The sequence below is a fragment of the Centropristis striata genome, chromosome 19, assembly GCF_030273125.1.
Source record: "Centropristis striata isolate RG_2023a ecotype Rhode Island chromosome 19, C.striata_1.0, whole genome shotgun sequence".
Classification (NCBI taxonomy): domain Eukaryota; kingdom Metazoa; phylum Chordata; class Actinopteri; order Perciformes; family Serranidae; genus Centropristis; species Centropristis striata.
The window spans coordinates 14,019,848-14,042,672 of record NC_081535.1 but is presented as its reverse complement, the minus strand read 5'-3'; the positions used below and the strand labels follow the sequence as shown (position 1 = coordinate 14,042,672).

Sequence of the window (22,825 nt, the reverse complement as noted above, 5' to 3'; positions counted from 1 at the left end):
GTCTCTCTTTGTCCATCTTCAACATGTTTCCTCTCTTCATTCCAACTTTCAGGATTCTCTTCCCTTCCCTTCCCGGGTACCAGGGGCATATCTCCTCTGACAGGCTCAGGCATTAGCGTATGTTCATATCTGTTTAGTGAGCCTTGCTCTGAGATTTTGATCTAGAACAGAATTTTAAACAAATATAAACGTAATCTACACGACATAGCCCTATTTAAAGATACATGATTGTGCTGATATAGAATAATGAGCACCTACCCTACCTGCTCCAGGCTTTGGCTTCCCGTTTCCTTGATCTGCTTAGTCAATGATTTGTGTTCTTTGTCCTTCAGAGCTCCCAGGGAATAGCTGTACCTCACACAATGGATCTGGTCGATAGGGTCCAGCTCCACATCACTCCAAACCTGCTACAAGATATATGCACATTAATAGATGCAAATCAAGGAAATAATTTACTGATGTACTTGCATGAATAACGTAACATGTTTCAAGCTTCTATAGGCACATTTCCATTAGGTACTTTTCCCTCTAGTGAGCTGGTGTTAGTGATGTGCGGATCGATACTGAAATATCGATACTTCCGATACCAGATCTGCATGCTCTAAAATCGATTCTCAAATGAAAATATCGATACTTTTGATATGTCATTTGTGGTAATGTATATAATTAAGAGGAATACGGTGGAAAGTAACTAAACTATTCCAATCTTGTCTAAATGACACACTACTGAACTACTTTTTCTTCCGCCTGGCCTAATACGTAAGCACAGTGGCACGCTGCTGCTCACTCTTCTGTCTCTCAGTGTGTGTGTAATTCAATGGCGGAGCGGAAAAGAAGCTATATTGTGAATGAGTCCGTATACTTTTGAGTTTAAAATAAATAGCTAAATAAGTGACTCTGATGTCTTGTATTCATTCTTAAGCCATTTGAAATACACTCTTTTTAGATTTACCAGGCACATTAGGTGTATTTGCACAAAGTATTGGTATCGGATCGGTATCACCGATACCAGCCTGAATTTTACTCAGTATTGGATCAGAAAGGAAATCGGTGGTATTGAACATCACTAGCTGATATGGGTGTAGCTTGGGAGAGAGGATTCGCCCAAGATCCACCCACCTTCACCGGTTAGCGACTCAGGTAGCAGCTCAGAAAGTACCTGCCTCGGGCGGGTACTTTCTGAGCCGCTACTAAGGTGCGACTAACTAGTCGACGCTGATTGGATTAGGGTTGAGGTGGGATATGACGTGAGTAGAACTCTAGAACTCGACACAACCACAACATTCAGCTCCATTTTTAAAAGAAAGAAGCAGAGCAGACTGAGACGAGAGACTTGAGAACAAGAAACCAAAGAAGAGAAGACGATGGACAAAGGAATAAGACATCCGTGTGGGTCTGTTGTCAGCATCGGTCAAAATTGTTGCTGAATAATCACGTAAGTGTCGCAGAACTATTTACGTCACATTCGAACTCCGTTGGTTAGCCGTTACAGAAGTATCTGTATGGGAACAGAGGCCGAGGGGTACTGACTAGTGGCCATAGGCAAAACACTCAGCCACTTTCCAAAAAGTACTCAGTTGAAACACGCCTTATATTTTCCTCAAGTGACATTGTGCTCTTGCACCATTGGAGAGGGGCTGAACGTCAATCATTTTGTAACAACATGGGTGGGATCCCACACAGTGCAATTCAATAATTGACTAGCTATACGACCCAGATGTGTGTAATTAAACTAGTCTTAAACAAGGGTGTAGCACAAGGCCAAGGGGATCCGACTCAGTTGGCACAGTAATACTTTTTCATTTTGATTTACTTTATGTAATAGGGAATGGCCTTGGCGAACGTCTGAGCTCTCTTTCTCATCCTCTTTTAATAAGGATTAAAATGTAATGGTTAATTATTAGTAAGTACATCCATTAAAAACAATTATACTGCTCTTTATCTTTAGTTTCAAAGGTATGTGCACATCTTACAAACCCAGTATTTTAAAGCTAGAGCTGCTGGCATGGCTGTTTGATTCTTTTTTTTTTCAAGGCCTTTCTTGGGCATGAAATATGGAACAGTTAATGTTGTAGATGAATATGGTTCCTATGCAAAGAGAGTATTATTATCCAAATTGCATAACACAAAGATAGCTTGTGACTTGCATTGGCCTGAAGGCAACTATAATAAAACAGGGTTGAAAACCAACACAGAAAATAACTTCACTTCAATGAACCCATCGCTTTCTTTGCAATTGATTTGTGTTAGCGCACCGCTGATGCTGCTACCTTTCCTGTATTTGCTTCTAACAAACTTACTGTGTCTGACGTGGACATGGAGGAAACTCTGTGAAACTTGGTTTTGGAGGCAGATGACTGTCTGCTCATCACTGAGTCTCTGAGCGACGACTCGCTGTGTGACACTGATATGCACTTCCTCCTGGGGGCCTGGGCTAGGAAGTGTAGACAGGGAATATTTTCTGCCATCGTGTCCCTGTTAGAAAATAATGATCTCTCAGCAAAACCTCTATATTCATTTCAAGCTTAGGTTAATAATTAGTTGGATGACTGCACTCACCTGTATTTAGAGTGAATGATGGCGTAGATAAAAGGGTTGTAGATGGCTGATGCCTTGGCTATAACAGCAGGAACAGCCTTGGAATAGGGAGTGAGGATGCTTCCATATCTGCAGGTGTAAAGCATTTGTAAAGAATAGAACTGTGATAATACTGAAACTGAAGCTTGAGACTATTGCATCGCACATCATCATGCCGTATATAATGATGTACTAGAAGAGGTGAATTATGGGTCATGGTTAATGGCTGAAATGTTACACAGTGCAACCAAGCATTCTATATGTTTTATGCTGAAATATCTACACACAACAAATGCAATTAGATGACTAAAACAAATTACTGGTCATACTGTATATTTACCCAGCCCAGGCGATGAGGGTGACACATGCATAGGGCGACCAGGAAAGCACAAACACTATGATGACCACAAAGGCAATCTTGGCGAGCTTCCATTCAGTCTTGATGGACTGCTGCTGGATCAGGGTTGACTTCCTCACCTGATAGCCCAACTTCTCTACATCTCTGTCAGGACAGAGAGAGGAATAAAGGAGCTTTGTAGTTAATATAGAAATCTATTCAGAGGCTTAATTATAATAAATAAAAACATATTAAAAAATCACTTTAATGTTTGCAGGCTGACAGTTTTTATAATCTTATGTTTGCAGGACACACACTGAGGCATGGCAAAGCAGACAATGTAACAATTGGTTGGGCAGACGACATGCACAGGGCACATCTGACTTTTCTTATTTTCTCATTTAAATATTTGTCTTGTTACTTGTCACCCCAAGGCAAAATTAAGAGGGTTGGGACGCCTGTAATGCTGTAATGGCAGCAAACACAGTCCAGTTTTCCACATCATCAGGACAGAAGATAAATAATGATTAATAAATAGATGAAGCTGATGTTGAATAATTTGACAGAGCATGCAAAGAGTTTCAGGCTAGTATTCTAAAGATGCTTAGAGGGATACCTACTCATTTAAAGGACACGGCCTACAGAGTTGTGACCTTCACAGGGATTATTAGTGGGCCATAGGCTCAATAACCATTGTGTTACCTCATTGGACAATGAATAGCGACCTAACAAATATTTATTCATTCATTTATTCATTATCCTTAACCACTTATCCACACTCGAGTCGCAGGGGGCTGGAGCCGATCCCAGCTGACAATGGGCTAGAGGCGGGGTACACCCTGGACAGGTCTTCAGACTATCACAGGGCTGACACATGGAGACATTCAGAGTCACCGATTAAACCTAAGCTGCATGTTTTTGGACTGTGGGAGGAAGCAGGAGTACCCAGAGTCAACCCACACTGACACAGGGAGAACATGCAAACTCCACACAGAAGAGGCACAGGCTGGAGTCGAACCGGTTACCCTGTTGCTGTGAGGCAGGAGTGCTACCGCTACACGTCAACCTGTTATGACATATTAAGTCTTGGCGACTACCCTTGAAATGGGAAAAGCTGCAGTTATATGCTGCAGGATTAATGTGAGTGACAGCTACAGAAGTAGCACAGGGAATGCTTCAGGTGTACAGGCAGGAAATGACAGCATCTGAACAACAGACACGTTTACTCTCGTGCACAAAGATAAATTAGAAAAAGGGAAGCACTAGAGAAAGATGCAGAAGTCACCATGAAAATATGCAGCATGCTTGTGTTTCAATTTAACAAATTGCACAGCAGTACATGTCAAGCCTCTTCTGAAACAGATTGCAGATTGTTTACATATTGATCTGACAGCAAAGGGAGCTATAGTCTGCACTGCAATGGCATGGTGCTGTTTAATACAGTTATTAAGCAGACATGCTTCAAACGGCAGCAATTCAAGTATTTCCAACATGATTAGTGCATTACCTAGGGTAATTCATTCACCTGCTTGCACGACGGATTGCCAGGAACATGCACAGATAACAATAGGATATAATCCCCAGCGGGATGAAGAATACAAAGCAGCATAGCATCAAAGTATAACTTTTATTGGCTGGAGTAGATGTCACATAGTCCCATGTGCATGAAGTCATCAGGCCCTCTGGTATGTATGAACCTGGATGAAAAAAAGAGGGAAAATAGTGATAAGACAGATAAGAAGGAAATGTAAGGTTTAGAAGTATAAACATAGTTGAATAAAAAAGAGTGAGGAATCAAGAGGATATGTTACTTACTCCACCCCAAAAGGGGTGCAAGGCTCCAGGCTAGTGAGTACAGCCAAACCAGGGCAATAACGAAACAAGTGCGCTTCTTGGAGGTCCACCGTATGGCCTGCAGAGGCTTGGTGATGACAATGTAGCGGTCCAGAGAGATGGCCAGAAGGTTTATCATGGAAGTGATTCCAAATAAAGCCCCACAGAAGGCGTACATTTTACAGCCTGTGGAGGAAAAGAGAAGAGAAGCGTTTCATTAATAAGATTGGAAGACTGTGTTACATGAAATAAGTCATTATGTTCATGAATGTCAATCATTTAGTTGTAATTCACACTATTCTTATAGCCATGAGCGTATGTTGGGTTTCAGATTCAAAGTTTATTCGGGTCAAAGACTAAATGCCACAATATGTAAATACTATTATCCGTTTTACCATTTGCATACATTTCTCATAACAGCAGCCACAGATTCTAACATAACACACATTTTTTTAATACACTTAAAAAAAAACCCATAACATATAGACACCATAAATCTACACTTTATCTCATGCATAGCGCCATACATACATTAAATAGATACATAAAGGATGTAGCTGAATTTATAGAGCACACTGTATTGAAATACCTGTTTCACCAAATATCCAGCCCTTGTAGAGGGAGTTTACAAAGAAGATGGGTGACTGTGTAATGGCCATGAGGAAGTCACTGATGGCAAGGTTCATGATGAAAAAGTTTGGGGCAGTCCGTAGCTTCTTGTTACTGAAACACATGAAAATTGATCAATATCCCAAAGCAATCAAAGCTCAATTCAAAGCAATGTTGTCACAATATTACACAAAATATTTTTCCAGAATTATTTCTTAAGTTCACAAGTTATCATAAGACTGAAGATCTACAGTACAAACATTGCTTTTCAACACAATAAAATTTTTTATGTTGTGTCCATAGCTTGCTCTCTAACATTATCCCCAGCAATACTATCGCAGTAGATGCAAATCTTGACTAGCTTGCTGAAATACTTTACTAGCTAACATGAGCCATGATACTAATTTATGTATTAGTCTCATGTAGGTCTGTGTCCCTGTTTGGCTAATGCTCAGGATGCTTGCTTGCACCTATGAAGTGTGAGCATGCAACAGGATGCTGACTGCTGGCCAACAAGGGATGGCGTTTGGAAGAAACCTGCCAACTCCAGCATCTATTACGTTAACGTTCAATTCATCAATTAATCAATCAATCAATCAATCGCTTATCGCCACGGACGCTCAAGCTTAAGCCTCAGATTACAAATGTGATTTTATAGATCCATACTCATGATAATTGTGAAACTTAAGTTTTTTCCTCTATAACCATAAAATTTAAATTTATGACTGTCACACCGCAAATTCTTACAATGTTCATGTGATGCATCAATCTATTTCTGTCAGGTGACGGATAGTACTAGAGATGCAGAAGGAGATACAGGAGAAGTGGCTGGAGGAGGTAGGACGACAAGTTGGAGGAGATGGAGGAGGAGAGGCTGGAGGCTACATGATTTACAAAAGGTCAAACCAAAAACGTAACAGTAAACTTAACAGTAACAATAGAAAACTAGAAGAACTACTAGAAAACACAGTGAACTGAAATTGTTTGAGTTTTATTAAAGATACTTGTGTCCCCCCCACCTCTGAAATCAAAATTCCATCTGTGCTAATCGCTATGTTTTTATACAAACTCCAGTATGTATAAAAACATGCATACATGGGCAAAAAAAAATAAATAAAAAAAAAAAATATATATATATATATATATATATATATATATATACAGTACAATGCAAAAGCCTGTTTTCATAATGTTAAATAATAACTTTTATTTTGAAAGGATTAAAAGAGACTTCCTGTCGATCGTAACACTAATTCAAGTGGGGTTAAAGTGTAAAGATAACGTCAAGGAGTTTAATGTTTTATGTTTTAGCCCCCGAAGAGGGATGACGTTAGTTTTCACAGTAATCTTGCATATTTAAGTGTGTTTTGTGTTTGAATGAGTTTTGGATAAAAGTAATCTTAGTAATTCATGTTAACAAGGTTTGATACAGTAAGCTAGTTTTGCCCAAATTAATACTCTTGTATTTCTGTGTGTATTATAATTTTTATGCAACTTTCAGTTCCCAAACTGTAGCTTTATCCAACTTAATTCTCAGCTCATTGGCTTATTGACGTATAGCCGCAGAACTGAACACTCGGCGGTGTTTCAGTTCAGTGAGTACTGATACCCAGTCATAGATCAAATTAAAATTTAAAAAAATACACAGATCAATTAAAAATTCCACATGGTTAACCAAATTCTTTACTACCAATAATCAATTATTGATTACTTATTCTCATTCCTATATCCATCTGTGTCATTAATAACAAAGTTTTTTTTTTTTAAATTACGCATAGTACCTTTAAAATGTATATTACATTTTTTGGATGTGAATTAAAATCCAGATTGAGGTTTATTACAATGAGAGCCTTGTTGTTTTGAAAGGTTGCTTTTTAAATTACTTTTCCCCACAGCAGTGCAAAGACATGTAGAGGGACGGGGATTCATACCTTCAATGCAATCAATCTAATAACTCTGAAATCCTCATCCTTTTGAAATGTACTTCACCTCCCTCACCATGGAAATCAATAACAACACCACACCCACACACCCACTTTCAATAATAGTATCTTAATATTGACAGAAAATGCGACTCTTACCAGAAGAATCATAAGATCAGAAGTGATCACACCAATACTGTCCTGTGCAAATTAAATGGAGGGACACAAATGTATGTGCAATACTATTGGATTCAGTGGACTCCCTTGTTGGTCACTGTGGCAAGAAAACCTTTAGTTAGTCTAGGAAGTGACAGCAACTTTCTTTCTGTGTTTGCAGCTGTGATGAAAAAGAGTCAGTTAACTCCATCCCTAGAGAAATCCAATTATAAATGACCTTCAAATAAAGATGTATTGCTTTAGGAGAGCAAAGAAACAACAGAAGCTCAAAGACTCAAGGATAGCCATACAATCAGTATTGACAGTATATCCATCGAGACTCCAGCACAAGCCTCTGCACCTCCTGAAAGGGTGCAGTTAACAGCTAAAGGATTTCTATATGTCTATGTGTCTCACTCAAATGGACACTAACTATCTGCCCATACTGCAAGGTAAATCCCAGGACAACACAGCAAACTGTTAATTGAGGCAAGGAAGTAACTAAAATACCAAGAAAAAGGTTGAATTGCACTGCAAGATCACATCAGATTTATCCGTGTAACATTGCTCTTCCTCTTCTCCACAATATGCAGCCGAAACAATTGCACATAAGATCTATTCCTCCTGGGCAATTATCACAATCTCACAACGTGCACATGCAAAGTTTAATGGACAATAACGAGCCAAGCGGTCTATGTGAGATGTTGCCAGTGCTTTTTCTAAGGCTGCGAGTTGGCACAGATGTTCATGTTATTATGCATGGTAATGGTGTGTGTACTTGTTAACCTTCTATTAGCATGCCATAGCTCTCTGCACACACACACATACACACCTCAGATGAATTTTTGGCAACAGTTTGTAGAAATCACAGCTAACGCCTTTGTTGCAGACAAAGACCTTTGATGCCTTTCATCTATAAAAAGTCGATGTAATCTGTGTCAGCGAGCATGTTACGCTCACATTTCTTACATTATATCTATTTACTGTGACATAAAAGGTATAGGGACACAGATGGTGGATGAATATGTATTCCAACTCGTGAAAACAATGATATCATATGTTTCCTTGGTATGGAACCTTAGACCAGTGTTCATATTGAACAATAACTGAATATTTACTTCAGTCGTTATATGAGCTCAGTTTATTGTTAAAAATATCTGCATTGTCCTCCTTGTTTTGCACCACTGACTGTATGAAGAGAAGATATTCCACTGACAGATGAGTTGGAGTGTATTTTTGTGTTTACATGCAGGTGAGTGGGTTTGTACTAAAGTGTGACTGGAGTGGAGACCGAGTGATGCAGCATTTGAGATAGATGTGGGTCACTGGAGGTTGGACCTTAATGCAGAAAACATGTCAGGCCGAGATTTTATCTCACACCTAATCCTTCACTGCATTCAGTGATATACCCAGGAGTGGCTATAGTGCTTATACTGTAGTATAAACGCTATATTGACTGTAGAGGCACTTCTTTTAACTACATTTTAGAGTTTTTGGTTGTGTTTTGGTGTGATGTGTTTTAAATCTAAAAAAATAGCTATGATATGATAATTTAAATAGCTGAATGGTTGTTTAGTATGTGTATCAGTCAGACAGGTCAGACAAAACATCATAACACAAAAGTGAGACAGTTCTATCATGGTTTGCTTTTTTATTCAAATATTTAGTGGACTAAATTACATTTCAAATGTAATCTAAAATGAAAATATTATCCAGATCAATTCAAGGCAGTTTAGTTTACAATAGCATTTTAATTTTAACATAGATATGCATTCATTGGCTCAAAAGTTCAGTTAAAATTCAATAATGCAATTTGCATTTACATTTTTTCTACTGGCATGGGCATTCGTGTTAACAAAGACCAAGATATTGCCGGTACACAATTTGGCTGCTGGCCCTACTTTTATGAAATTACCTTTTAATTTTAATTCAAATGTTTCCATAGCTTTTTGGATGGAAAATAATGCAACAGGGGAGATTTGTTTTAAGTTATCATCATGCATGTCACTGGAAGTCAAAGCAATTTTTAAAAAAAGAAGAAGAAAGGATTTATACCCACATAACAGTTAATTCACTGCAGCATTGTTATTGAAGCATGCTTACCCTCTTTATGTTGTACATTAGAACAGTGCCAACTCTATGTAAATAAGAGTTAGGCTGGCTGAATTATTGAGTGTCTGAATTGATTTAACTAATACAGTTAGCTTCCTGCTATTGAATGCCTGCAGGCTGGTGTGAAGACCTCTCTGCCTGTGCTTGTGACATCTGTGTTTTTCAATGGAAGAACACACTGTTTCCTCCGTTCAGTGCCCTAAATCACTGCAATGCCAAAACAGAGTGCAGAGTGCACTGTGCAGGGTTGAAAGAACGTCACATGAACTGCTTTCAGTGTTAACATTGGGCTTGTTTTGCTCTAAAAATAAGTACTGGTGTATAACTTTTAGTTCTCACTAGTTATTATATTAAACTGATTAATATATTACATTAAATATATTACAGATCAATTATATCATAATCCAGTCAGATGTATAAAATGTGCTACTTGATAATGTAATATTGTACATTATTATTATTATTGAAATACTGAAGTGTTTTTCACTTTGACCATAACAGTGACTTTTACTTTGAATACATTAAGTACATTTTGTTGAGAATACTTGAATGCAGGACTTGTAATTGTGACTATTTTTAAAGTGAGACACTGCCAAATAATTTTATCAATAAGAAGATCTTAAGACTTCCTCCACCTCTGGTAAAATGCCACCGAAGGAACTTTTTAATGGTGATGTTTTCTGATTAACAAAGCAACTTCTGTGAAGTCACATGTTTTTCAGTTCCCGCAGAGCTTGAACATTAGAGCACTGTGCCAACTACGCAGAAATTGTTTCTAAGACCAGTTCATGTGCAAAAATGTGACAAAAATTTTTTAATTGAGACTTGTTGCAATGCCAAATATAGACGCATCATACCATACTTGCTGATTAAACTGCCATCATTCTGCCAATAGGAATGTTAACTTCTCCTTATTGGGGAAACTTTCAGTCAAATAAAAATATCTGGATGTTTAGTCACTGTTACAGAGAACTTGTTGTTTTTAACTTCTTTTGTCATTAGTCATTGGTTAGTTGTCTTGACTTCTAGTCATCTTAATTCATCTTTAACTTTGTGACTATTTTGTTTTCATGATGAGCCTCAATTACAGTTTTCACTTGAGCGTTTTATTTTAAGGATGGCTTTAAATGATGGATAACTTTAATCAATGATGAGTAAATGTTATTTAGAACATTTACATTTTCACTGAACTATTAAATAATCTTTTTGATAAATAGTTATAGTTATAGTTGTCCTTATTCTTTCCGTTCTCAAGATCTTTTATTGCTCTCTGTTCCATGTGCCCGTACTGAATTGGGTAAAGGGGCTTTTGTCGACTCTGGAATAAGTTGCAGAATGACTGGAAACAAACAGAGATAATTTCATTGAGTGCTTTTAAATCTAAACTAAGAGTACTTGAAGCCAACTCTACAATATGTACGTGCTTTTCATAATCTGCTTGTAAATTTAATCTTTTTTTGCTTTTTTGTTTGTCCTTGGATTGTGTTTTAACTTTGTAATTTTGTAACTCTGTTTTGTATTTGCTGCTACGTATCTTGGCCAGGTCTCCCTTGAAAAAGAGGTTCTTAATCTCAATCGGATTTTCCTGGTTAAATAAAGGTTATAATAATAAAAATACAGATAAGGGAAAAAATATATAACTTTGAACTTGGTGTGAACTGTCCCTTTAAATAAAATAAAAAAGTGACCAATGTTAAAAAAATCCTCTTTTTTTTGTAATGAATACTTATTCTGTGCCTTACAAACAAATTCATATGAGGATGTACGTATTTGCCAGGAAATATCAGAGAATAAATCAAAGTCTGCACTGGGTGTGTCATGCAAGCAGCAGGTCAGCAGCACTTGAGCATTATGCAGCATGCCTGGTCCTGTTTATATGTTGCTTTCCTGAAAATCATAAACATTAATTCCATCTGTTTTTGACTTCCCAGAGTAACCCAGCTCAAAGTATACATACACACTATTTAAACTTGTAAGGCACAGAGGTTTCCCTCATTTACAGTGACGGTGAGTACATTTACAGACAGTACAGAACTACAAATTCAAAATACAGATAACAGACAAGATAAATTAATAAGTAAAAATGCTGTTTAAAATGACCTAAGCTAAAAACAGTTGCAGACAGTTTTAGGAAAGTCTGCAATCAAGCCATGAAATTGAAAAAATGTTATGGGTGTATTGATCCTCAGTGTAAGTTGAAGTTGCGGGGGCATTAAAACAAAAGGCTGACTTTCCAAGTTCAGTCTGCACATGGGGAACTGTGAGAGTAAACCAGTCGTTTGATCGTGTCATATGGTGTCCATGGTTCCAGTCAAGAAGACTTGTTAAGTATGGAGGTACTTTCCCGGTAATGGCCTTAAATATAAATAGGTACCAATGTTTATTTCGCCTGTTTGCCAGAGAAGGCCAGCCCACTTTATGGTATAAGATACAGAGATGAGTGTTGTAGGCATCAGCAGTAACAAATCTAAAAGCAGAATGGTATATAGAGTCCAGAGGTCTAAGGATTGATTAAAGTCATGGGAGACATAGTCAAAATAAGGCTTTGCATAGAATCTTAATGTTAGAACAATTATGAAATGATCATGGATAAAGAAAACATTATCACTGACTTTAATGATTTGGAACGTTGCTTCTTCCAGATTTCACAAACATTACAAAGGTTAAAAAGGAGTTTACGACATGCTTTGCTGTCTCCAGAATACTTACCAGAAAAAGGCATACATGACCAAGGCATTCCCAGTAACGCCCACCGTTCCAATCACCAAGACAAAGAAGGCAACAATGTAATGAGCGTGGGCCTGGACGTCCACCTGCCGATACCATCCATGTTCACCGTCCATTTCTGTGACACACACACGCAGATGTCAGCATTAAAGTGTTTATCTTCATGTAGCCTAAAGCGTGTCCCAGTGACTTCTATATTCCTTTACATCCCTCTGACCCACTAAACTTTCGAGCCTTACGTAAGAGTTCTTATCATGATCAGCAAGTGAAATGTCTGGGGGGCAAGAATATGAAATAAGGCATGATGGCATACAGCATGTGTCTGTAACAGTTTTATTCAGTTACTGTTCTTTAATGTCACCATTTTATTAGGCCAAGTCAGTTTGGCCCACCTAACACTGTCTAGGTTGAGGTTTCTTTGTGTTAGTTTAAATATTACGTTTTGTAATAGTTTATATAGGCTACATTGCATTTTTTAACCATTGTTTTTGTTCCACCAAAGTCTAAAGAATGACTTCCCAACTCAGGAAATTATGTATGATGCATTGAATGCACCAGTGCCATTCTAATTTTGCTTTTATTCTTTAGAAATGTACCAGTTCAATGCTAACATTTTGAGATTAATCACTATTTCCCTGTAGGAAATCCCCACATTTCCTCCCTCAGCTCACTGTTGATGTTTTGAGATTGAACTGTGAACTTCAAAACAGGAAATTTTGTGTGTTTGAGGTTGGAAGTGGAGAGTGTGTCTATTGGTTCTGAGGAAAAGTCTGTACTGTTCAACAATATGTCCGTTTGGTTGGTTGGACATTACAGGCTGTCTATGTTGTCTGACTTTCATGCTGTATATGGGAAACTTCCACACTACTATCACACAAAACAGAGCTGAAAGCCTTAAACTTGGCTGTGGAGTGGCTCTATGGATGCCAATGTCAGTCTGTAGGTTGACGCAGCAGGGGCCAGATGCATAAACCATGCCTATGCACAAAAACCATGCAATATTCCCTGCACGTATCTGAAAAATGACAGTGTGGGGTGAGAGTGTGTGCACAACATGCATACAGACCAAGTGTACGTGTATTTTACAGGGATCCAAGGGTGATATGCTGAGGTGGAGATGAAAAGTAAAAATAGATATTTAGATTTTGCTTCATTTTATTTTGTTTAGGTTATTCATAATTTCACTGATTGTGTGATTTATTTTCAGCCTGCACAGTTATTTGTAAAATCATTATCAAAAATAAGAGGCTAGAGCTTCTTTATGTGTACATTCTTCAGTTAGAAGAGAAATTGTGCTCTAATGCTGCGTTCACACCAAAAGTAAAGCAAATTTTCCCCTTTAGTCTTAGCACAAGCTTGACTGCAGTATCATTTGTGTTTATTCGCGTTAGTTGTGCTAGACGTGCTAATGTAAAAAAAAAAAACAACCCATTGGCATCTCTTTCAGTCATCAACCATAAAATAACCACTATGCTGCTTTGTACCTGTTGTGAAATATATGTCAAAAAGCCAAACACCATCATGTCTGGGCTCATAACATCTGAAGGTGCGAACAGCTCAGAGAATTACACCACCTTGTTCTGTGTCTGGTTGACTGCTACTACAGCAGTTTAAACCTAAAATAAACTCAATTTGCTGTGTATTTAATTGTATTCTATGGTTGAAAACCATGCAGATATAATTGCATCATGACGCCAATTTGGAAAAGGTGTGAATTCATGTTTTGTCAGGTCTGTCTGCAGGGCGATAAGTAAACAACTTTGCAGGAGAATCTTTACGCTGATTAGGCATTAGCGATTCAGAATCAAACAAATTTTTCACTCAAGTTGAAAAATGTCACCTTGCTCAAACAGGCAATCTACTGTCTACCACGATTTTATATTTGTTGTGCATTTTGAGTGAACACACCATTAAGACTGTAACTCCACTGCAAGATGTTTGGTTCGAAATTCTCTTTTCTCCATACAAAACTCATCCCTGTTCCAACCTAAACTTTCACTTCATTACTTTTCTGGACTGAAGTCCCCACTGAGGTCTTCCAGTTCACCTTTTACTGACTTCACATGACAGATTAGGCCATTTTTTAGTAATTAATGACATCTAATATAACTATTACATATAGTAGAATATAAGGATTAAGACAGTCACTGTGTCTTAATAACAATCATTAACCCTCTCAAAACCGTATTGGTTGGCAAGGTGTTAATCCCTATCAGAGTTAAAGAGCAGTGAAGCAGCCATGGTCTGTCTCATCAGAGGGTGAAAACCTCTGTCTTACTTGGCTGATTGGCTTTGACTGTTTTTATGAGGTAATTTTTAGGACAGCTACAATATGCTTCTACAGAGGCCAACAATCTAGCCAACAAATGAGCAAAGATCACTTTTTGCCATCAACTCTAATAAGGCAGGATAGCATTTAAAAATGGATGCCGATATGACCTTTTTTAATCTGTAAAAGGTGTCTAATGAGTGCTGCTGTTTATGACTGAGAAATATTTATCATAAAGGTGATTAACTCAAGGCATTCTGATAATGAAAAGGGCTGTATGGACTTCCACATGCTGTACCACGGGCCATGCTGAGCTGCGGCAGTGATTATAACACGATCTTTATGTTTTGTTAATGTGATGGAATCAGAATCAGAGTGCACACTGAGTCACGCAATATTAACAGCATTTATCATCCTATATGTGCCCTTCCTGTCTGCCTCTGATCTGCATTATAGAAAGGATTTAAGTTCCAGTGCAGCACACTGTTCTCTGAAGAAAATGCTGTGAAACATCTGTCATGTAGCGCATTAATAATTTGTTTGGCATGAACATGTTATACATCATGTCTGATGTTGACTCAAAGTGTGCGATGCAATGCTGAATGATGGTACTGTGCTTAATCCAGCAGAGCAGCAGCAGATCTGATTTATAATACATGTACATAATAATGCCTTCGCATGTTGCTCTGCCTAAAATGTTGTGTTGATAGTGCAGCGTTTTTTCTCTTACGGTGTTAAAGATGAATGACATAGACATTTATATTACAGCACAATGGGTGCACATAGGCATGCAGGGTGTCAGATCTAAACAGGGAGCTCTTGCTGTGCTCAGTGAAGCTTTGTGCGTCAGAGGAGCCTTCTTACTGTACTTCCTTCTCTCATTAGACATCAAAGTATTGTTTCATATGGAAGGCTTTAGCACTTTATTGCCCTAAATCAAAACCAAAGGTGAAATGCTCTCTTTATGGGGATGGATGTGACGAATGTGTTCGTGTTCATTCAGAAATTACTAATACGAAGTCCGTGTTCATGGAGAGCAAATGGATCAATAAAGATGAGTAAGCTCTCATGTCATGTACTTTTAAGTCAATTTTTTTCCCTTAAGAGGATATTGAAATAAGGTTTTAAAGCAATATTGTATTGATAACTACAGATCTTTCAGAAAATAGTTGACAAATGCACAAGCATTACATGGAGCGTAGCTGGAATCAACAAGTGTTGTCCTTAGAGAAAATCCATTTTAAAAGAAATGTCAATTTTTCGTTGAAGTTACTCTGCATAGCTGTGATCCAATTCAATTTAAAAATCACATATTAACGTACTGGTAAGCTTCATATGGCCAGGTTGGGGGTAAATTTAAGTATTGATCTATTGATTTCTGCACAACTATTTGATCAATGATAGAATCTGTGGCAATTTAACAAAATAAGAGATGAAAATAAGTGATCATTAAGAAATCAATGGAATATCCCCCAAGACATTCACATGAACCTGGCACAACAGGCAAGCTGAAACAAAAAAAAATTCTCTGCAAGAAAACTACATTTTTTTTCTTTCTTTTTTGATAATGCATAGTTTAAAACAACTCAATATACAACAACTAAAATAAAACATTCTTGAACAACTGAAAGTTTGCTTCAAATTGCATGAAAAAAAGTATGATTTGTTTTGCAAACTAAGACAGCGATTCAAATATCAAGTCCATGCATTAAAAGAAAAAGTGTTACTTTACCTCATTCAGAGAGCAGAAGCCCCTTCTCCTCTTCAGGGCACCTCTGTGTTTATACTGGACTGGCAAAGAAGATCAGAGACTCTGTTCAGCAGCATGTAATGACAGCATGTAAAAATAATTTCTTGTGAAAAATCCACCACGCTGAAGGTTTAAATGGCCGGTGACTGCTTCTCCAATCCCCAAGTTAGAGTCAGATTCTCTCATACAAACTGCAGCAACAGTAAGCTGCTGCTCCCAGTGCTTGAGAGAATATGAGAATACACAGGAAGACACAGAAAGCGAGCAGCAATAATGCATTGACCCATCCCCCTGCTGGCTGCCCATCACACACAGCTCTCACATGGCATAATGCATCGATCAAGCCAGTGTGTGGTGTGTGTGCGTGCATGAGGACGTGCGTGTTGTTTGTGTGGGAAGGTGGTAAGAGGCTGGTCGGATCATATTAAAGACATTTCAGCTGAAAACTGTAAAATCTGAACTGTTGTAAGTACTTTAGAATGTGCTTCTTTAGAAACATTTTGACACACTAAATGCATGTTGCACCACTGGAATTCAAACCCTAATGAATCAAAATAAATGTGCATGTTCTGCAAGGTAGTGATTATAAGCATTGTGTCTGATTCTAATTGGCAGTGGCACACACATATGTCATAGCGGACAGAGAAAATGACTTCCCATTGGGTGCTCTGAGAATTGCAAAGAGAAATCTTATGGTTCTGTAAAGCAGCAAAGCTTTTACACGGTATCAGACTTGTTCACTGCTCATCCTTGTGTAAGGTGTATCTTGAAAAAAAGCACTCAGATAAAAGCATCCCAATGTTTATCATCTCATGCACAACTGAGCACACAGCTGCCCGTAATATTCCGCCCTTGTATGTTGTAATCTGGCCCCTTTGTTTGACTGCCGTAGCACCTGTGTGGTTCAAAGCAGGTCAGAAAATGCACTGACTTATAAAATGGGCTTTCTCTGTGAAGATTTAGTCTGCATACATTCAGCAAGAGGAAGATAAGCCGTTAAACTTCTGGGTCACTGAACTTGCAAGGGAAACAGACCTATCAGCATACACTAGTTTCCAACCAGTTAGCTCCACTATGATGAATTCTGACATAGTAACGCTGGAAGGCAAATATAAGTTGTGTTTTGCTATTTTTCTTGTTGATTTGTTACGCCTCTGTGGCATAACATTACAAATGGAAGGAATTTCATCAAACTTGGCATTCATTTGGACTCAAAGATGAACTGATTATATATTTCACCGTGACCTCATAATGTTTTTTTTTGGCACAGGCATTATGTGTTTGGGTGTCTGTCAGCCTGTCTATCCGTCTGTCTCATTCTCATAAATGCAATATGTATGAAATGCCTTGGGCGGATTCCAAAATTCAGTACAAATGTCCACTTGGACTCAATGATGAACTGATCAGATTTTTGTGGTCAAACGTCACTGTGACCTTGAATAAATAGATGTTTGGCCCCAGGCATTATGTTCTTGGCTTGTCCAAAGGGTTGTCAAGGATTAAGTGATTCGATCTTGGTAGTTAAAGGTCTCGTTGATGCAATAGGTCAGGATCGCCAGAGGGAATTTTATTCATCACATCTGGCACAAATGTCCACTGACTCAAGGATTAACTGATTAGATATTTTAGATCACTGGTCACTGTAACCTCATGAACACATTTTTGCACATAATTTAAGAATCATACACACACTACACATTTGTCACAAATGCCTTTAAAAGATGAAGTGATGACATTTTATATCCGAAAGGTCAACTTCACTGTGAAGGCTTTTCTCGATGAAAATGAGATCTTGGCTGTGATAGACAGATGGTTCATCCAATCACCTGGCAAGTTTTTTTAAAGTGCCTGTCCCTTTTCCAAACAGCTTTCAGTGACGGCTTCTCAGATGGTTCCGCGTAAAACCATCTGGTGCGTCAGGTTGCACAATCTGTACAGCAAACTGCATCCTCTATTCTTAGACCCTCGCCTCGGATGAGGAGCAATTCCCAGGCTTTGATCTTGTCCTTTATTCTTCTCTCTGAAATGAGCTGCCAATGTGGCACAGGGTTAGAGGGGAGAAGGGTTATCCAAAATGGCTTTTATACTGTTCTTTGTCCTCCTCTCCTCCACACTGTCCAGCTCCAACTTGAACCAGGTGCTGGCCGTCCTTAACAGTTTGTTGAGGCTGCTGAATTCCAAGCCACCACTGCTAAGAATAGAGCACTGGCTACTAGGCACTAAATATCTAATAACAATTCTTTTTTACTGCTATTGCAATTGCAATATGATTCCAAATTTTGAGAGAACAACCATTTTTGGCATTATTATTCTTATTTTTGTTGAAAAATGTATTAAAATGATCATGGTGTGATTTCTATTTTGCAAGTATCTGTTTCAAGCAAATACTTATTAAGTCTGTAGGATACAAATTTAAGGTCTTGACAAATATGTTTCTTTTAATAAATAACACGCCTCCTGTGATTTGGATAATGCTTGACTTTATTACAGTTTGGATACAATTCTGATAAATGTTTTAACCCTATTGGCTATTAAAGGCTGACAGACGATCTGAAGAACCTGTTGCACCCACCGATGAGTCTGAGGGAAAACAGTCTGGTCTGTCCCTTCTGTTAAGAGGGTTGTTTCATGAGTCCATTCCAGATTGTTATTGATTTTGGACCCACTTGAATGAGTTCGACCTCTTCACTTGCTCTCCCTGGATGACAGTCAGGTCAGGGGGAATCCTGTTGCTCTCGTAGGATATCACCAGCTCCTTGGTTTCCCTGTTTTTAAGCTTCAGGGGGATTGTCTTGGCACCATGTGATGAAGCTCTCTATCAGTTCTCTGTACTTCTGTGGAAAAATAGTCTCTAAAGGAAGACAGCTCGTTTCTCATGGGAAATTAAATTACTCACTGGAATCATTTAGAATTATTTATTTGAGGTCTTCACCACTTAATATATTTTACGAGTCTGGACAGACATGGATGCAAACTGCTACTTGACTGCTTGGCTAAGGCATGCAACCACAATGTGGTATTTCTAGTTTTCTCTGATGTGTGATGAAACCTCACCAGGTCAAACTACAGGATTGTGATGACCAGCTGATCGTCTGTGAGGGCATTACAGATCATGGGTACAAAGCTGAACTGTTTTCTTTATGTAGCTAAGACAAAGAGAGCATTCAGTAATTTCGTATACTTCACCAGAAAAGGAAATCTGATATGTTTTCCAGAGAATCATGTACAGGAGGACACTCTCAGAGAGGTGATAACTCGACTCTTTGGTCATTTTCAGGTCATTTTGTGGTCTTGCATTGCAGTCCATAATGCATAGAGGGAACATGTTATTAGCTAGTGTAATGGATTATGCACATTATGAATACAGTAAAAACCAAGGCAATGTGGTTGCAGAGAAGGACTTTGTGGGCATTCCAGATGTGACGGCACTTTGTCTGACTGTTCTATAACCTGGAGACAAATAAAGAGTAGAGGGAGTGAGAATTACTGGTAACTGGAACAGTAAAGGTTGTTTTGCCGGTGCTTAGTAGAATGAGCGCCATGAAAAGATAGTCGTACACAAATGCATACCACTGTCAGTTGTATTTGCGAGACTACAAGAGTGGGTGAGAGTGCTTTTTCTTTCCTTTTGTGCCTTGGGTGACCCCGGCACAACAATCAACCATCCAATTACTGTCAAAACGGTCTGTCACCTCTTTCACTCCCACTAAGGTGTGAAAAGGACAAATGCATCCTGCAAAATATGCTCTAATGAAAAAGCTTGTACACGAGAATTAGTCTGGCCTTAAGGGGTTTTAAAGACAAGCAGTGGCTCATAGAATAAATGTTTAGGGGCTCTGTCGTGCCACCAGCACATATGCACGAGTATCTGCAGATTTGACCACATAAAAATGTCCAAGAGAATGGTTTGATTCATCAGATTCTACGTCAAATAAGGACATTTTTGTCATAGTTACAAGGCAAGTCAAAGCATGCTATCATTTGTCATAGATTGCTTTTATGGCCAATGGATTTTAAAGGATTTACAAAGGATTTCAGAATCAGAAATCAGAATCAGAATCAGAATCAGAAATACTTTATTTAAATTGCTTTTTGTTACAGTTGCTGCTGTATAAGAATAGAAAAAGAAATACTTCTGTAAACAGATACAGGTAAACAGTAAAAAGCATGCTTCACTATATAAAATAAAAATAGAGATATGTACAATATAATAAAATAGAAGTATGCAAATATAGGTACAAATAACAACAGTTTAACAAAGTAAAATTGAAATATTCAACATGATTCATATAGAAATTCCAGATTGCACAGATAAATCTTATGAATAAGTTATAAAGTTATGAGTTGTAAAGTTAATAATCATGTGGTCATGGCTGCTGATGGTTGAAATAGTCTATTGACTGGGTGTCTGACACTCTGAGGGAGGCGTTTAAAAGTCTGGCAGGAGTGACTTCCTGTGGCTTCTTCTTGAACCACTGTGTTAATGCCGATTGTTACCGCTTCCTTCAGGGACTAAATGGCATTTTTGTTTTGTTTAATAGATAAGTGCAGCTTCCTGAGGCGCTGCTACCAGCCAACAGCAACCGGCTTCCAAGTCAACTGGTCAATTTGTTGTCAAAGCTAGTATATTTCTCTGCATGCCCAGAGGTTAAATAGCACAAAACAGGGATGAATTGAAGATCTTAAATGGGTGCATTTAACAATTGCTTCTGACTCAGTGTCACTGATGACCTATTTCTAACGTGGCCCCAGGCATATTTAGGCAGGAATCACATAATGTGTATGATAATCCAACACTCTGTGATAGCAGACTTAACCCAGATGTCTACAAGAGGTGGCTATGTCAAGTGTCAGTGTCACTTTGGCTCCATCATGTCTATATCACAGTTCCAGCAACCAATTGAATGGTTTTATGAGCTGCTTCAAGCTGTTCTTTATCTTACTTTTTTGTTATCCTTCTGAAAAATAAACAAACCGAACGAAAATCATGACCTCTTTTGCAGAAGTAAATATTCATTTAATGCAAATTTGCAACATGCACCCTGTGATATGCCAGCTAAGATCATTTACATTCACTCAACAACTGATAGGATTAAGGTGCAGCCTTAGAAATACCAAAAATGTATTAAATAAAAGTATGATTTACCTCATTAAAATAACTTCCCCTATCATAATAGCCTGTTTTATTCTTCATTTACTTGGTTCCTAAGTTATAATCAGCTGCATCCCTGGACTTAATTGCCACAATATTTCCTTTTTTCAATATTTCAATATCGAAAAAACAACACCATACTTGTGACCAATTCACGAGCATGCAAAATCCATGTAGGACTCTAAAATGTAGCAGCAATTTGTGAAGGTCAATCATTTGTGACAATTTGCTCTGATTTGCAATCACTCTGCCTGTATCCTGGATCACTTTGAGGGGGAAGACCTCCTCACCTCACATGCCCTTCTATAGGTAGTCAACTCCATGCACAGTTGTGATAGAGATTCATTCATTCCCACTGATTAATACCTGCATTGATTAATACATTGTCCCACCAGGTCACAGCTGCTAAATAAATGGTTAGTCACCTTCACAGTATGCTCTTGTTCCATCTGAAGGTCATTATATTGATTATTTTCTACATTGCGTAAGTGTCTCAACAGCTGAGCACTGGGTGGTTGGAGGTACTCTCAAACATCCAGGTCTGTCATTAGGAGAAAAGTATTATCTAATAGCACAGAGGATCAACTACTCATTTATATTAAGGGCTGCTGCAGACCTGTCTGTATGGATTACTACAGATTTAGTTATAGCTAGCGGCAAAGCAACTCACAGGAATGAGAGATTATCAATGCCTCAGTGACACAGTGAACTGTGTCAGAGGCTGTGACAGGGCTTTACTAAGGCATTAAGGAATTATGGCTAGTTGTTGTTTATTCTGTGGCTTTTTCACTAAACATACATACTTTAACAAAACAGCTTTGTGCTGTAGAGATGCCACTGTGAGGAAATGTTCCAACCAGCTATTAAACTCATAACAACACCAGTGTTACTGATTACACCGAAAAGTTTTTTTTAAAAGATATTCATTGATGACATAACATAGGATTTGTGTTTTTGTTTGTTTGTTGATATTGATTTATGTATGTATATATATTTAATTATTTTAAATTTTAATTTATTTTCTTTGTGATTTAGCATCCCTACAGTTTTACAATGCAATTCACTTCCAAAAACGCTGTCACACAAAACACTGTACACAGACAAACACACAAAACACTGTACACAGACAAACACACAAAACACTGTACACAGCGGACTTCAAATTCAACTCTGAGTCCTGCCACATACTGAAGTACCCGGACGACACTGCTATTGTGGCGTGTATCAGGAATGGACAGGAATCTGAATATAGGGATCTGATAAAAGCCTTCAGTGACTGGAGTCACAAGAACTATCTCCTACTAAACACATCTCAAATACTCAAAAAAAAAAGGACATTTTCATAGATTTAGTATCTGGGTGTATACCTGAATACCGCTTC

General features: G+C 38.1%; 1 protein-coding gene across 1 annotated transcript; it reads right to left on the bottom strand.

Annotated features, from left to right (window-relative positions):
- Nucleotides 1–93: 93 nt before the first annotated feature.
- opn4xa (opsin 4xa) lies at nucleotides 94–16,415 on the bottom strand. Its single transcript, XM_059357948.1, has 10 exons — nucleotides 16,275–16,415; nucleotides 12,256–12,391; nucleotides 5,337–5,470; nucleotides 4,730–4,933; nucleotides 4,440–4,611; nucleotides 2,918–3,079; nucleotides 2,560–2,667; nucleotides 2,301–2,475; nucleotides 259–407; nucleotides 94–161 (listed from the first exon to the last, which is right to left on the bottom strand). Exons 2-10 carry the CDS (start codon nucleotides 12,387–12,389, stop codon nucleotides 134–136), a joined length of 1,266 nt encoding a protein of 421 aa, XP_059213931.1. The 5' UTR covers nucleotides 12,390–12,391; nucleotides 16,275–16,415; the 3' UTR covers nucleotides 94–133.
- Between the last annotated feature and the right edge of the window lie 6,410 nt (nucleotides 16,416–22,825).

Excerpts from the sequence above, each read along its gene's own strand:
- opn4xa (XM_059357948.1), bottom strand. The coding sequence starts at position 12,389 with ATGGACGGTGAACATGGATGGTATCGGCAGGTGGACGTCCAGGCCCAC. Across the intron at positions 4,934-5,336 it reads CTGGATATTTGGTGAAACAG|GCTGTAAAATGTACGCCTTC; the intron begins GTATTTCAATAC and ends TTTCCTCCACAG. Across the intron at positions 162-258 it reads CAAAGCCTGGAGCAGGTAGG|ATCAAAATCTCAGAGCAAGG; the intron begins GTAGGTGCTCAT and ends ATTCTGTTCTAG.